Below are 16,653 nucleotides of genomic sequence, written 5' to 3'. Positions count from 1 at the left end.
ACATACATATATATATATATGCGTCAGAAGAAAAGAAATACAAAAGGGAGTGTGAGCTTTATTGTGGTGTTTTGTGCACTGTGCGTGTTGTGTGCAATAAACGGGTGTGCTTTCGACATCTGGAGTCCGTGTCGAGGCTGATATATATAGAGATATAGATATATATATATATATATATAGATAGATATAGATATATATATATATATATATAGAGATATAGATATATATATATATATATATATAGATAGATATAGATATATAGATAGATATAGATATATAGATAGATATATATAGATATAGATCTACAGTGATCCCTCGCTATATCGCGCTTCGCCTTTCGCGGCTTCACTCTATCGCGGATTTTATATGTAAGCATATTTAAATATATATCGCGGATTTTTTGCTGGTTCACGGATTTCTGAGGACAATGGGTCTTTTAATTTCTGGTACATGCTTCCTCAGTTGGTTTGCCCAGTTGATTTCATACAAGGGACGCTATTGGCAGATGGCTGAGAAGCTACCCAGCTTACTTTCTCTTTCTCTCTCTTGCGCTGACTTTCTCTGATCCTGACGTATGGGGTGTGAGCAGGGGGGCTGTTTGCACACCTAGACGATACGGACGCTCGTCTAAAAATGCTGAAAGATTATCTTCACGTTGCTATCTTTTGTGCAGCTGCTTCCTGAAGCGACATGCTGTGCTTCGCATACTTAAAAGCTCGAAGGGCACGTATTGATTTATGACTGAAAAACAAACTCTGTCTCTCTCTCTCTGCTCCTGACAGAGGGGGTGTGAGCTGCCGCCTTCAACAGCTTTGTACCGGCGGTGCTTCGCATACTTAAAAACAAACAGCCCTATTGATTTGTTTGCTTTTTTCTCTCTCTCTGTGACAGACTCTGCTCCTGACAAGCACTCCTTTGAAGAGGAAGATATGTTTGCATTCTTTTAATTGTGAGACGGAACTGTGATCTCTGTCTTGTCATGGAGCACAGTTTAAACTTTTGAAAAAGAGACAAATGTTTGTTTGCAGTGTTTGAATAAAGTTCCTGTCTCTCTACAACCTCCTGTGTTTCTGCGCAAATCTGTGACCCAAGCATGACAATATAAAAATAACCATATAAACATATGGTTTCTACTTCGCGGATTTTCTTATTGCGCGGGTGGCTCTGGAACGCAACCCCCGCGATGGAGGAGGGATTACTGTAGATAGATATATATAGATATAGATATATATATATAGATATAGATATATATAGATATAGATATATTGTCACACACATGAAAGTAGGAGGCAGCTAAAGGGTTTAAGTAACAGTAATACCACATCCAACCAGGGGGTGGCGAGGTGCACTGACTCTGTTTCTCAGTTTCCTGCAGACCTCTCCCGAGAAATCCTGCCCTGTTCCGGCCCCTTCAATGACGTCACTTCCAGTTCCAGGCCCTCTGTTCTACTCTAAAGCCTTTTGCAGCCAGGGAGATTATACTGGTGGCTGCCCCAAATCTTTTTCATGATGTCTGGTCTCAGTTATTATCACAGTATATATATATCTGGAACGTAACCCCCGCGATAGGTTAAAATCCGCGAAGTAACGACCTTATATTTATTTTATTATTTATATATATATATTTTAAGGCTTTATAAACTCTTCCCACACTCTTATAAACCCATCCATCCATCCATCCATTTTCCAACCTGCTGAATCCGAACACAGGGTCACGGGGGTCTGCTGGAGCCAATCCCAGCCAACACAGGGCACAAACCAGGAACCAATCCCGGGCAGGGTGCCAACCCACCGCAGGACATACACAAACACACCCATACACCAAGCACACACTAGGGCCAATTTAGAATCGCCAATCCACCTAACCTGCATGTCTGTGGACTGTGGGAGGAAACCGGAGCGCCCGGAGGAAACCCACACAGACACGGGAAGAACATGCAAACTCCACACAGGGTGGACCCGGGAAGCGAACCCGGGTCTCCTAACTGCGAGGCAGCAGCGCTACCACTGCGCCACAGTGCCGCCCAAAGAGATTTACTCTTTGGTTAAATGAGTCATTTCCCTGACTATTTCTGTCATGGCGTCTTGCCATATTATTGTCTTTTGGCATTGTTCATTGCAGTTTGGGGTCACAAGCATTACACGACCTTCAAAGCCTGTCTGGCACACTTTGTCTATCGCGTTTATGCTGCATACATAGCTTTATATTTGATGCTCACATCTTGGAAGTGAAAAACATTTCCATATCTTTGCATTAAAAGGAAAAATACTAAGAATATAGAATACAAATAATACTAGCAATAGGCACCTTGTTGCACGTGTGAGGGGAATCTATCTATCTATCTATCTATCTATCTATCTATCTATCTATCTATCTATCTATTTTATAGTGCCTTTCATATCTATCTATCTATCTATCTATCTATCTATCTATCTATCTATCTATCTATCTATCTATCTATCTATCTATCTATCTATCATATAGTGCCTTTCATATCTATCTATCTATCTATCTATCTATCTATCTATCTATCTATCTATCTATCTATCTATCTATCATATAGTGCCTTTCATATCTATCTATCTATCTATCTATCTATCTATCTATCTATCTATCTATCTATCTATCTATCTATCTATCTATCTATCTATCTATCTAAAGTTTGGCAATATATAATTTGTAATTATTTTATACATTTCTAACTTTTCACTGTCTTGCCTGAGTAAAGCGGAGTATCTCAGCTCATGTACTAATGTACTGTGTAAACTGTATACACACGTGACCTTTATAATACAAGACAGCTTTTCTAAAAAGTACTGTAAGATTGTTATTCTTGAAGTTTGCTATTTTGTTAGTCTGCTTATTTTAAAGCAGACAAAATGATATTGCATTCATTACATTAATATAATTTAAATTAGGAAGATAGTCACCCTCAGAGGTAGTCACTCTAGATGTGCTCCTGAGGCTTTCATGTTTAATTCATGTTCAAATCCCACCGCTTCTCCCCGTTCCACTATCTTGGCCTTGTTCATTTCATTATCTATCTGACTCTTATGCACTGACCCTACTGATGCTAACCCTGCTGCGTGTCTTCTTCACGGCTGTCATTCTCTTCCTTTGTATGATGTGGCCCTGCGATGGACCGGCGCCCTGCCTGGTCTTCCTGCCTTGGAGTCCTTCATACACCTGCCAAATGGCATTCATGGTTTACTGAGGTGGCGTTCAGCACAAGGTGACCCATTTTGTAAATTAGAACAGATTGTCCTCAAGCTCCTAATGGATGTGGCTTCAGTAGTTTTACTTTGTCAAAATCCAATTTAAACCTTGTCTTGTTCTTGCTTTCCCATTCGCTTCATCACTGGGCAGCAGCCAGCTGAAAATTCCCTGGCTTCAGTATCCATGGAATTCTTTGACTTGACGCTCTTTTTCCACATCTCCTTTATGGATTTCCTAAATCACAGTCAAATGTTGATAATACGCTTTCAAAGTTTGTTGTGAGGACCTAATAAAAAATACTGATTAATTTATCTAACCACACATATCACTGAGTTACATATCTGAAATATTGGCTTTACAAAGGTGAAGATGAATTTTAAATGGTTTAAGGAAAAGATCTGATCGGTGATCACTAAGTGAAGTTATCAAGCTGATGTTGACTGCTCACGGATTGCCTTCAGTGAGTGGAATGAAGACGCCATCCATGCAGATGCATTAGGGTTAGAGTTTGGGCAAAGAGATGTTGATCCGTAATGTAGTAGACTTTATCTTTGGTTTTGTTTGAAGGATTTCAGACATTCTTGACCTTTATGAAGGCCCGCTTATGTCTCTGCATTGTTTAGGCTTTGTTCTACCCAAAGACATCTTGCCTGAAGAAGGGGCCTGAGTTGCCTCGAAAGCTTGCATATTGTAATCTTTCTAGTTAGCCAATAAAAGGTGTCATTTTGCTTGGCTTTTCTCTACATTCATAATGGCTAACACGGTACAACACCCTAGTACTACAGATATACAAGACACCGAAATGTACCGCTACTACATGGAACGACATCTTGCCTGAAGAAGGGGCCTGAGTTGCCTCGAAAGCTTGCATATTGTAATCTTTCTAGTTAGCCAATAAAAGGTGTCATTTTGCTTGGCTTTTTTCTACCCAAAGAGAAACAGAGGACATAAAATAGAACTGACCAGAAGATGTGATAATCAAAGGGCTGAGGTCAAAACTGGGAGTTAGAGAGATCTTTTATCAAAGTCCAAAACGCAATCAAAATTTCAGACTAAAAAAACAAGATCAAGGATTTGTGACCAGGATTTCAAAATGAAAGTTAAGTTTATGTGCCAAGAAAAGGTTTGCTATCTAACAAGTTCAGATACCTCAGAACTGAAAGGAATGACCTTTATATACCATTGCTAATTTGATGTCACTAACGAATGGATCCTGGGAATTCACAGTTCACAATGTTCTCAGAATGGCAGTGCACGTGACAAAAACAAAATGGCATCACAGCAGAACGTCAACAAATACTCAGCTTTGTCAGGAGGTAACAAATGCAAAACTAGATCTCAGAAATCCCATAATGTATGAAAATTTTGATTTCTGATGGTTTGTTCGCTAATCACACAAAAATGTCTGAACCGATTTTCATGAAATTTTGCATCTGCCTTTCCATTGGTCCAATTTAAAATATACAGTAGGCTATATGTCACATTGGTGAGGGGGTTATAACAAGAGGGGGCAATCCAAAAACCAGCACCAACGTGGACACTATAGTTCCTACTTCGGCTGATGTGGGACGTCGTCTTCAGCATACACAAAGTTTTCTACTGGCCAAGTCGTGACCTCAAAGACCACAGACACGTACGCCATTTTCTTCTTAACTAATCTGGATAACAGTTTCACTGACTGAGTGGATTGCAGGTTCAGTCTAACAGGACATCTTTTTGGCTCATTGTTGGTTGTGTTTAGCCATTTGTGAACTGTTTTCCAGTTTTTTCCTTTTTATTCACACTGGCAGTGCCAGGTAATTTGGCTGTCAGGTATATAATAATCGTGAACAATCGAACACAAAAAAAAAGTTTAAATATTAACAGATCATAACAGGTTTTGCAGCTAATGTTTAAAAAAGATAAAAATTATTTCTTCTTGTATATAATAACTTGTGTGGATCTCACAAAAAATCATTTTTGTTGTTCACGTTCACTTTTTTTGGCCTCTCACTTACTTTATTTTGACTACTTTGTGTCGTGGATATATTGAATGATGCTTACCTCACAGGATGTGACAAGTCTGTGTCTTTTTCGATTATAAATTCTGTTTGTTGTGTGAAGTTTGATATTTCTGTGTCTGTTCTTCTTATGTTTAGTTTATTTTGTGTTTGAAGTTCATCATAAATAAAGGGCCAGTTTCTTATTTACAGAAGATAAAGGATTCTGTCTGTTGAGTATGTGTTCTTCATTTTTTAATACATTTTGTCATTTTCCTCGTCCCCTTAGCTCACGTTTATTGTATTATTTTTAGGCTTCCCCAATCCGTCTCCTCCCTACTGTGTAATTTGGTGTCTTGAGGTGGGACTTGAGGAGCTCTCTGTACTTCATTTGGTTTGCATTAATTCCTGGCTGAGGCTTTAGTTGCTGTAGCTACCTCTTGCGTTTGTTACTTTTTTGTGCTCCCCTCCTTCTCCAGTTCATTTGGTTGATCTTTTGACCATTTTTGATTGTTGCTGTGGTTTTGAGAGCTTGGTTAAGTGAATTTATGTTTATAATTTACCTTTTACTTTGCTAATTTAGTAATTACAGATTAATTTTCTCCTTTTGAAAGGTTTTTATTATTTGGGATTTCTTTTTGGTTAATTATGGATTTTGAATTCAATCTTTTTATTTGTTTTCTTCTGTTGGTGATTTCCTTAATTAACTAAGGAATAGTTGTGTTCATGTGCACCAGGAGTTTTAGCTGTTCACCCTTTCTGAGATTGTAAGCTTTAGGCCTCTTTTGAGTGGTTAGGCCTTTTTGAAAGTTGTGTGACTGAATCATAACAAAAGGATCACCATAAAACACATTTCTGTCTTTGTTCTCATCTTTGTCTTGATTCTGATTTCACAGAAGCAAGGGGCACGCATTCTAAGTTGAGCAATCTGAACGATGACAGCCAAACAAAAAACATCTAAAGTTTCTAATGTGCTATTAACTATCATTGGAGAACGAGTCCAGGGAGTAGCACATGGTTCTTCATGGCATAAAGCTGTGACTAGAAGAAGATGAAGATCTACTAGAAACTAAACGTACTGCTGTGAGGTGGCTTCATTCTTACTTTTATAGACTCCTAGGAACATTTTTCAATAGTTATTTTTAGTCAGTCAGTCAGTTAGTCATCCAACCCACTATATCCTAACACAGGGTCACGGGGGTCTGCTGGAGCCAATCCCAGCCAACACAGAGCGTAAGGCAGGAACAAACCCAGGGCAGGTTGCCAGCCCACCACAGGGCACCCATACACACAGCACACACTAGGGACAATTTAGAATCACCAATGCACCTAACTTGCATGTCTTTGGACTGTGGGAGGAAACCGGAGCGCCCGGAGGAAACCCACGCAGGGTGGACCCGGGAAGTGAACTCAGGTCTCCTAACTGTGAGGCAGTAGCGCTACCACTGCACCACCGTGCCACCCTAGTTATTTTTAATGTTTTGAAATTAATTTCATATCCTGCAAATTTACTGTTTGTTTTCACGCTACTTTTTGAATTTGTTGTTCTAACACTAGTCAGTTGTTATGGCCGTGGTCACATGAGTCACGACCTTAATGCCGAGTGGTCAAAAGAGTGAATGTTTCTGGCATTTTCTTTCAGAGTTTACAGATCTATCTGCTCGTACCTTCCACTGAATTCCTGGTTACGATCCTAGCGTATAGTTTAACTACCTTTTATTTCGTTTTTCGAGATGAGTCTGAAACATCATTGTCCTGAAATGTTTGTGATGTACTTACTGTATGGGGTCTTTGGGGCCACCAATTGATTTGAAAAGCCACACAATGTCATTATTCTAGTGCCAAATTATTAGTTTTGAAGGTAAAACTGAGGAAAAAATAATAATATACAGCAGGCTTTGCTTTTTCACCAGTTTGCGCACACTGGACACTTTTGTCAGTTTAGCAGGAAACTTCAACTTTTGTTCAATGGAAAAACTGACAACTCAGTAATTATATGTCATATGATATGACTCGATGCTTTTCAACTTCAGGCTTCTAAATTATGTCTTGTAAACACAAAAGACTCATCACAAGAGTCATCAGACCGCATGTACAACCAGGAATTGCATTTCAGAGTGCCGTGCTCAATCAGTCGCTGAACATGTCTGTTGGTTTTCTTAAAATCTGTGCTGTACTACGCAGGCTGAAATACTGTGAGGGATCATCTGTATCTGCTAGAGGTGCCAGTGAGCAGCGCTGCTCAACACTCCTGTCACACCATGCAAATTCACAAGTGCCATCCTAGTTTATGGTTTAGCGCTATCATCATACACAAGTAGAATCTGTCTTGCTGCCTCTATTTGTGAAGAAATATATCTATTATCACGCAATTAAACACTTCAGTCCTCCTGCAAATGAGTACTTGGTTTCTGCCGGCCATTTTCAGTTATAAGGGGGCTTCATGACAGCTTTATTTAACTCGCCCTGCTGCCGCAAACACTGTTTAAACAGCTATCCTGCGATGGCTGATAACATCTCTAGCTGTTGTTCGTGCTGAGACATGTAAACTCACGGATGCCAGTGTGTGTGCAGTTAGCGGTGGACAAGCTCTCTTTGGGATTAATTCAGCAAGATGGATCCCTTGGAGACCCGAGATACTAGTGATGTAATCGAAGTGCTGTGCTGGAAGCTTAGCGGACTTAAAGTAGTCATTAAGTGATAACTGCAGAGTGGTGATGAATTTGTGTATTTGATACCAGTACCAGTGAACATTGACAACACTTAGTACCTTTTGAACCACGACAAAAGCAAAATCCCATTTGATGGCATTTTATTAAAGTACCTCCATTATTGAATGGAACAACATTGTGCCCTTTTCTGTGATGCAATATAAAATGAACAAACACAAAAAGTAACGACAGCTTTAAAATCCTTTTATATCTATCAAGTAGTTACCTAACTGTCATTCAGGTAAACAAGTACTGGCATTCATAAATATCTAAATACAATAAGGGCTTAAACTTTAATGTGTGGAAGAGATGGGGATCCCCCAGTGTAATAACAATTGAGGGGGTTTATAATCTTTGGGGGATTTCAGCGTAGGGTTCATAAAGAATGGTATCATCATAAGCTACCAGATTTATCTAAGTAAATAAATGTATTCTGATATTTTCTCTTCAGTAATTGAAACATACTGCTTAAAATCTGTACTAAGTATAAAAATTCAAGCATTATTATATATGTAGTGTTGGATTAGTGAATTCCAAGGAAATTCAGGATATTTCCATTTAGCTGTTTTGAAATAAGGCGCTATATAGGCGCCCGACCCGGCACAGATTCACACTGAGGCACGTGTCAAAGCACAAAGACTTTATATTTTTCTTCACCTGTGGAGCACATCTTCCCTGCGAACCCCACAGGCAATACACAGTCCCAAAGCACTTCAAATAAAGCACAACCAAACTAATCCTTCCTCCCAGGCAACCTCGTCCTCTTCCTCCTGATTCTGGCTCCTGAGTGGTGGATGCTCGCCCTTTTTATAGCCCACCCGGAAGTGCTCCAGGTGCTTGATCACCTGTTGCTAATTGCACCTCCGGGTGGGGCTGTAGAGGTGTCCAGGTGGGCTCCAGGATCCATGCAGCACCTCCTGGTGGCCACCCCAGATCCCCACAGGATTGTGGAGAACTCCATCTCCCATGGAACCCTGCGAGAAACTGAGGCACCATCATCACCCAGGGAGGCTTCCACCAGACGTCCTGGGGGAGTACTGAGGAGCCCATGGCTTCTCCCCTGGAACATATGCAGCAGGGCCGTCCGTTACACTGTTTTTTGTAACAACTTGCTTTTAAAGTCTGGTTTGTCAGTGAACTACTCTGTTAAGGTTGTTGTAAGGTTTTATATTTGCTTCATCAGCTGGTTAAAAATATTGCTGAAGAGAAATATTTAAGAGAAGAGTCAAATTTATTCAAATTTCAAATGTTAGAAATGCATGAGCTTCAGTTTTCCAACCGTCCCTCCTTTATTTATTATTATTTCTAGCACTGAAGTCTATTTTAATTGTTTTCTGTTGTTGTATTTGCATGTCCAATTTGTTAGAGAGGCACTGACATTTTGTATTTTGTTTCTAATGGACGCTGCCATATTGTTGACTGACTCTCCACGGCCAAACATCACTTTTGGCTTTCCCCAAAAATTTAGCATAACAAAATGTCTTCTACAAAAGCGAAGTCCACTTCATTAGCTCATACAGTTAATTATAATGTCATCTGCATCCTTGTTCTCTTCATGTGCAAAAGCACAGCACCGTTTATTATGGGGCAGAGCTTACAAAGGGGGGCTAGAGAACAAATAACCTGCAAGTACTTCCCTTCCCAGCCGCTATAATCCTTTAGCCATAAGCCAGCGATCGGCTTATGGAGTTGGGGAAACTGAGGGCAGATGGTGTTACACCTGGTGTTACCTTGGCACCTAAATGATTGCTGCGTCAGGCAGGCACTGTGGTGATATTGTGTGGAGCCACCTTGAAGTTCTGAGCAACGCAAGAGGGCAGTGGAGGAAAGCGACCAGCAATTTTGGCTGTGGAAAAACCCTTATGGGGCAACGTTCTGCACTTTCCAACCCAAACCTACAAACTTTTGCTTCAGTGAGTTTTGTGTTTTGGAATTTTAGAAATCACTTGCAGAACAAAGTTTAAAGTGTTTCGTAAAACTGTTTGCGAAATGAAACTCTTCCATCTCGCTCATCATTATTGATGTCAGTGATATCTGTTGCTATGCATGTGGTGTGACATCATCACAAGGCCATTATAAATAATGTCAGCAGACAATGGAGATTTGTATAAAATCAATCAATTCAGACCCCACGATTACCAACTATGGCAGTACTTTGAAAAACAAAGAATTATTTAGGGTTTATTTGATACGACTTTAGGAAAGACTATGAATATTGCCCAGCATTTTTTAGGCTTTTTGATGTCCATACAGCAGCCTAGTTTTTTACTTACCATTTCTTCTAATATCCCTAAAACCGTACTTTTATTTCTCTGTAGCTAAGAGTCTGTTTCAAGTTTGTTGGGTAGGTGGTTTGAGTCGCACAATTTAACAAAGTCCTTGATCAGGTTCCTATACTCCTCCTGATGCAGCCCACGATAGCAGTGTCGTCAGCAAACTTTTGTACGTGGCAGGACTCTGAGTTGTATTGGAAGTCCGATGTATATAGGCTGAACAGGACCGAAGAAAGTACAGTCCCCTGCGGCGCGCCTGTGTTGCTGACCACAATGTCAGATCTGCAATTCCCGAGACGCACATACTGAGGTCTGTTTGTAAGATAGTCCACGATCCATGCCACCAGGTATGACTCTACTCCCATCTCTGTCAGCGTGTCCCTGAGGAGCAGAGATTGGATGGTGTTGAAGGCGCTAGAGAAGTCTAGAAACATCATTCTTACAACACCACTGCCTCTGTCCAAGTGGGAGAGGGATCGATGTAGCATATAGATGATGGCATCCTCCGCTCCCACCTTCTCCTAGTATGCGAACTGCAGAGGGTCGAGGGCGTGGCGGGCCTCAGATGGTGAAGCAACAGCCATTTACATTTAGAGTTTGGTATTATTCTGTCCCACCGTTTTAGCTCTAGACCGTGACACACAGATACACACACAGACAGACACACTTATCATCGAGATATCTGTGTTTTCGGTATTAGGGGACCCTAAAACGTTATGATCCATCAAAAACCTGAGATCGAAATTTTTATTGAATCTAAAGCTTTCACTCCTCCCCCACAGATGATTATTATGTTGGGGGGGGGTTGTACAATGCAAAAAGGCAAATTGTTGTGAGAGGTTATCTAACCAGGAGTTTCAGGCATTAAAAAGCAACGTGAAAACAGAATCGGAGCAGGCATCGGCCAAAACCAGATCAGGAATCAAAAAGGGCAAAACAATTCTTGGACTCAGTTAAAAAGAGAAAAGGAAGTTTAAAACCAAACTGATCCTGAGCCCAATTAAAATTAGTTTTTTTTAGCAAGCAGCTTTTTCTAGGTGCCTTTTTCACTCACTATAGTCCTTGAAGGTGGTGCCATTTTATATTGAGACCCAGTGACGTCATGTGCTGCATAACTTGCAGTCATGTTATGGCAATGGGATCCACCTCCAGGAACCTAAAATTGAGGCATAAACAAAATGTTAAATATTTTATTTGTAAAGCACTGTAACACTAAAGGGCGCTGTCGCTCCTCAAAACCCGCAGACAAACGTCCAGGACACCAAGTAAAAGCACCAATAATCTTTTTAGTTTCTTTTCTTTTCGATATTGGGCCACAGTAGACACCACAATCACCCCAATAAACAATAAATCAATCCTCCTCTCCCAGCAGCTCCATCACTCTACCTCCCAACTCCGGCTCCGCTTGCTGGGTCTCCCATAGTCCTTTATATAGTCCCTGACCCGGAAGTGCTCCTGTCCTTCTGTCCATGTGACTTGGGAGTACTTCTGGGCTATAGGAAAAATAAAAATCCCCGCGTCTCCCTGCAGTGTCACACGATGGCACCCACGGCATCCAGCAGGGCTGTGAAGCCGAACTCCATCTCCCTTGGTCCCTGCGGGAATCCGGGGCACTTCCATGCTGCAGGGAAGACGCCATCTAGCGCCTTGGATGTGTCGGCCGGGATGAGCTGCTGGCTGTCCATCACAGCACATAAAAATAATAATGACAACTTGTATTCAAAACTAAAGTCAAATGCTTGAAAACTTAGAATTGTAACCGCAGACAACATGACATCAACTGCAACAAACCATACTCAAGATAGAGGTGACTGCAGAGGTCTGAACACAAAACGGACTGTCAATTACACCACCAGAAATAAAGTTAAGCATATCTAAATTGTTCTGCCATCTTGAAGGCAGATGCATTGTATTGCTAACAACCAGGGCATAGACAGTAAACGAAGACAAAATGTCAAAACAGGAGATTCACTCCTAAATGGAATTCCAAAGACAGAAAGCAAAGCACATTCTCACATGAAGACACACTAACACAAAGGTTTTGTTTTGAAAAATTGGTAAACTTGGATGGTGATTGAAAGAATCGTGTCGATGACTTCACATCCTGCGCTTTCCTAGTCCATTCTGGGAAAAAAAATATAACAGCCATAAATAAAACAGTTCACCTAATGACGGCGCCCTTGAAAAATAACCATGGCATCCTGTTAAAACTCAAAACATTTTTAAATTGCATTAAAATCATGTTGTAAATGTTGAAAATGAATTCAACACATCAAAAAAAAATGCCGCCGGAAATAAGAAGGACATTGATGGACATGTAGAGCAAGGTCAGAAAAAAATTTCAAAGGAGTGCAAATCATAACACTAGAGGGGTTCAGCCCGGACACAACCACACGGACACCAGCTCTTCATAAAACCACACGCTTTATTTAACACCGTGTCGCCAGCACCAATCACCCCTACTCCGGGCTTCTCTCTCACTGTCCGTGGGCCGCCTTTCCTCTCTCCACGGGAGCCTCGTCCTGCTCCCACTCCTGACTCTAGCTCCCTGATTGTAGGGAGGCGGCCCCTTTTGTAATGACCCGGATGGGCTCCAGGTGCTCCGTCTGACGACACTTCCTGGTGTGGCGGAAGTGTCAGGAGTGCACCCGGAAGCACTCCGGGTGTCCCTGGAAGGATCATCCTCCATGTTCCCGGGTGTGGCGGAAGTAAATGTTTACCATGCTCTCTGAGACTCGGGGTGCCCCCTGGCGGTGGCCATGTGCTTGAGCCTCCTTGCTCCTCTCCTGTGGTCCTCTCCAGATCCAGGGCGGTTGCCCCCTCGTGGCCCAGAAGACGAATACGTCACCTCCCAGTCCTTCCAGGCATCCCGGCTGGGTCTGACCCCCAGCCACTTGTGACACCTGTTTGCATTAAACAAGTGTTTGAACTCATAGAGATGAATAGGAAATACTCTTACTAAAGAACCAACTTGATTAGAGAATCGCATCATGGTTTAAAGTGTGTAGCGGTCCGGTACCGCTAAGATTCACACAATTAAAACAATTAAAAAATGTATTAAGCACTAATAAACAAAATATAATTGCACACTAAATAATCCCCCCCCCAGTCCCTTTACGGCAATGTACAATAAACACAAACAAACCACAACAATAAACACTCACTTTAAAGTCCATAGAAAATGCATGTTGAATGGGAATGTAAAGATAGTCCTACCGGTATTTCCTGACGAGATGAAGACAGGTGAATGGGATCAGGAACGCTCCTTTCTTCACTGGACTAGTCAAATCTTTGGACAGTCCTCATGTGCAGGAAGACACCAGACAGACCATAGCCCAAAACAAGACACGATCCAGGACAAAACATGAATCTACAGATATCAGAACGGAAGGCAGACGGACAGGAACTTCAGACACGAAACACAAACTACTTTTTGTATCACTGGCCCTCTTTTAAATGTCGCTCTGGCCTCCTTGTACCCATCAGCCCCTGCACCCTAAGTAGATAACCAATAAGGGCCACTGCAGGGACTGCTGGGAGTTGCATTTTCAATCCCCCATAGCACCACTACAAGTGTAGTGAGATTGGATTTACAACTTCTAGTTTGCGCGTTGGCTAACTGAATCTCTTATTTTACTGACTATTCCCCTACTTTGCGCTTTGTTTCTATGTCACTGTCTCCTGTTTGACTGCTCTGTCTCACAGTCCAATAACGGAACAAGGCTTCGACAGTTTCTTAGATGACTTCTTGACGTTTCTAAATATTTAAAGTCTCATAGAGGACACCTCAGGGCAAAGTGGTCCCTTTGAGTGTGCAGGACTCAAAAACGTCCTCTGGCACATTTTGATCTTGTCACTGTTGTGAAGTTCATCATTTGGTGGTCATTTTGTTTATCCTGTTCCTGCAATATTCTTTTTTATATGGACATAATAATTTGCATCTTCACCATTTGGTTGTTAAGATTTGTAGTTATTTTTACTAAAAAAAACTTTGTGATATAAGCTGCTCCTTCCTTGCAGTTATTGTCCTTTGACATTATTTGGATACAATGAAGGAAGTAAATGTTGCCAAAAATGTGAATTACATCCATCCACTCATTTTCTAAACCCAGAGCGGCTGTGACAGAGGTAAAAAGTCTTTGTAAATTTCTTATAGCACATCCCACGCTGCACTGTTTTTTGTTTTCTGGCACTTTTACAGCAGTTATATGTGGAGGTGTGCGTTGTGTTAACATTCTTCAGAATATTTATATTAATTGCAGTTTTCTTTTTTCTGTCAGGTTGCTGTGAAAATAATAGACAAAACACAACTGAACCCAACCAGTCTACAAAAGGTAAGGCCTCCATTCCAGTGCTCCCTTTGTTAGGTGGTCTAAGGGTTTTGCTATTGCAGAACCTGAAACAGAATGGCAACAAACGGGCCATGGGTCCAAATGAAGCAAATGGCAAGAGAAACACCAGTACGTGTAAACAGAAAGCACCTCTCCTCGTCAGTGGCGAGTGACCTCGAGACACACTGGGTGTCCTGATGGTAAATGTGAGGCTGATGAGCAGCGTTTCTCAACCACTGGCTTATGACCCGCTTTTGGGGTGCAAGCTGTCGCCATTGGGTCGCGTGTTGCCATTACTGAGTGCCCAAGTTGGTCGCCGGTGGGTCAAGTAGAGCGTTTGAAGGTGGAAGCACTTACATTCGTGCTCGTTTTACCAAGGTGAACGCTTGTTTTACGAAGGGGCACTCACAACCACCCCACCCCACCCTGCTAGTAGGTAAGGAATAAACTTAAGAAGGGAAAACTGGGTCATGACGCAATAAAGATTGAGAAAAACTGCTATAGAGAGCAGGCAGGAGAGCTTTACCAAGCTGTAGGTATCAGTCCAATGATGAGAGCAAGCAGGCCTGGCTCTTTAAAGGAAGACTTCATCCAAATCTGACCATTTACTTACTCACCCTGGGGTATTTGCAGCAAAGGCCCAAGAGTAAAATTTATAATCATGCATTACCCTGGCTGTGGGTCATCAGTGTAAAAGCTTGTTCTTGTTTGAGCGTGCTTCACTGGCATGCTTGAGAGGGTTTCCCATAAAGGGTTTATTAACAAAAATACATCTGTTTGGGGTCTTGTGGGCATATGACTGGACGTCTGACAAATCGATAATGCAACATGAGTAAATGGAGACTTCTTTTCATGGATATTTTGTTATTGTTTACTGCTGTTCAAGTTGCAACCCGGTTCAAGCCCACTATATGAGGAATTGTGTTATCTTCATTGTCCATGAACACCTGGCATTAAAAATATTTTATGGCCATCACTACAAACAATGTGAGGTGGGTAACAAATAGAAAAATTATCATTTTTGGATGGAATATTCATGTAAGCACACGTCAAGACTGTAATGACAACAAAAACAATGATTTGTTTCTTGTTTAGCCGTAAATCACACAAGGAATGCCTCAATTACCTTAGTAGCTTCCAGAGAGGACCATTCCCTGGTGGCTCTGTGACTTTGTAGACTCATTTAGTGACTGTTATGTGTAGATGAAGTCATTACCAGTAGGTGGGCCAAGCAGAAGATCACAGTGAGGCCAAAAGAGGGAAAGACAGATGATGAAGAGTGTTATTTGGTGGCAAGTGGCGAGAGAAAACTGTGGAACCCACCATACCTAGAAGATCAGGACAATATATGAATATATATGAAAAACTGGGCCAGGGGGCTCTGTTGGACTTTACCTTTATGTGTTTTTGTTAACTTTGTGTTCACTTCTGATTCATTGATTCCTTGAATAACTATGTATTAATAAAAGCTCCATTTTGTTAGATCTCGGGGTAAGCTCCAGGAGATGCTCACTTTTTGGAGTAGCTACCAGTATAATGTGGTATCAAAGGCCACACGTGTGGGCCTGCTAAAGAAAATTGCAAAACTGACCGTGTGCCCTGCTGATCGTGGAGCATCACTATGCTGCATGCGAGTTTGTGTTCTGGAAGGTTTACCGATTCATCCCTAGAATTTTGTTCAGCCATCACTGATTTTACTTGCTGCCACTATGCGGTTCAGAGGTTTGATGTCTTTTCCCAGTCAGGGTTGCCGATTTTTCTGCACAGGAGCAGTTATTTGGGTGTTTGTTCCAGCAGGGTTCTACTCAGGACTTTGACTAGGCCACCCAAAACATTCACTTTTTTTTCTTCAGAGCCATTCAGTTGCAGACTTGCTTTTGTGTTTTGGGTCATCGTCCTGCAGCATAACCCAGTTATATTTCAGCTTCAGGTCACATTCAGGTGACCAGAATTCTTAAGACTATCTTGGCAAAGTGAAGAATCCAGGATTACTTCAATAATGGCAATTCTCCTAGTTCCTGAGGCAGCAAAACATCCCTGCACCATTACAGTACTGATGGCATGTTTTGATGTATCTCTGGTGTTCTTACTTTCATGTGTTCGACATTGTGGGGGTCTGTGGTGCCTAAACAGTTCTGCGTC

General features: G+C 41.5%; 1 protein-coding gene across 3 annotated transcripts in view; it reads left to right on the top strand.

Annotated features, from left to right (window-relative positions):
• mark1 (MAP/microtubule affinity-regulating kinase 1) overlaps nucleotides 1-16,653 on the top strand; it is a 409,722-nt gene that overhangs the window by 190,323 nt on the left and 202,746 nt on the right. For all 3 annotated transcript variants that reach the window (XM_028820601.2, XM_028820599.2, XM_028820600.2), the window contains exon 3: nucleotides 14,461-14,514. In XM_028820601.2, coding sequence (XP_028676434.1) covers nucleotides 14,461-14,514 — 54 coding nt within the window. The remainder of the gene's footprint in view (nucleotides 1-14,460; nucleotides 14,515-16,653) is intronic.

Source organism: Erpetoichthys calabaricus, chromosome 15 (assembly GCF_900747795.2).
Source record: "Erpetoichthys calabaricus chromosome 15, fErpCal1.3, whole genome shotgun sequence".
Taxonomy (NCBI): Eukaryota; Metazoa; Chordata; class Cladistia; order Polypteriformes; family Polypteridae; genus Erpetoichthys; species Erpetoichthys calabaricus.
The sequence above is the reverse complement of the archived record's forward strand: the minus strand, read 5'-3'. Positions and strand labels throughout refer to the sequence as shown.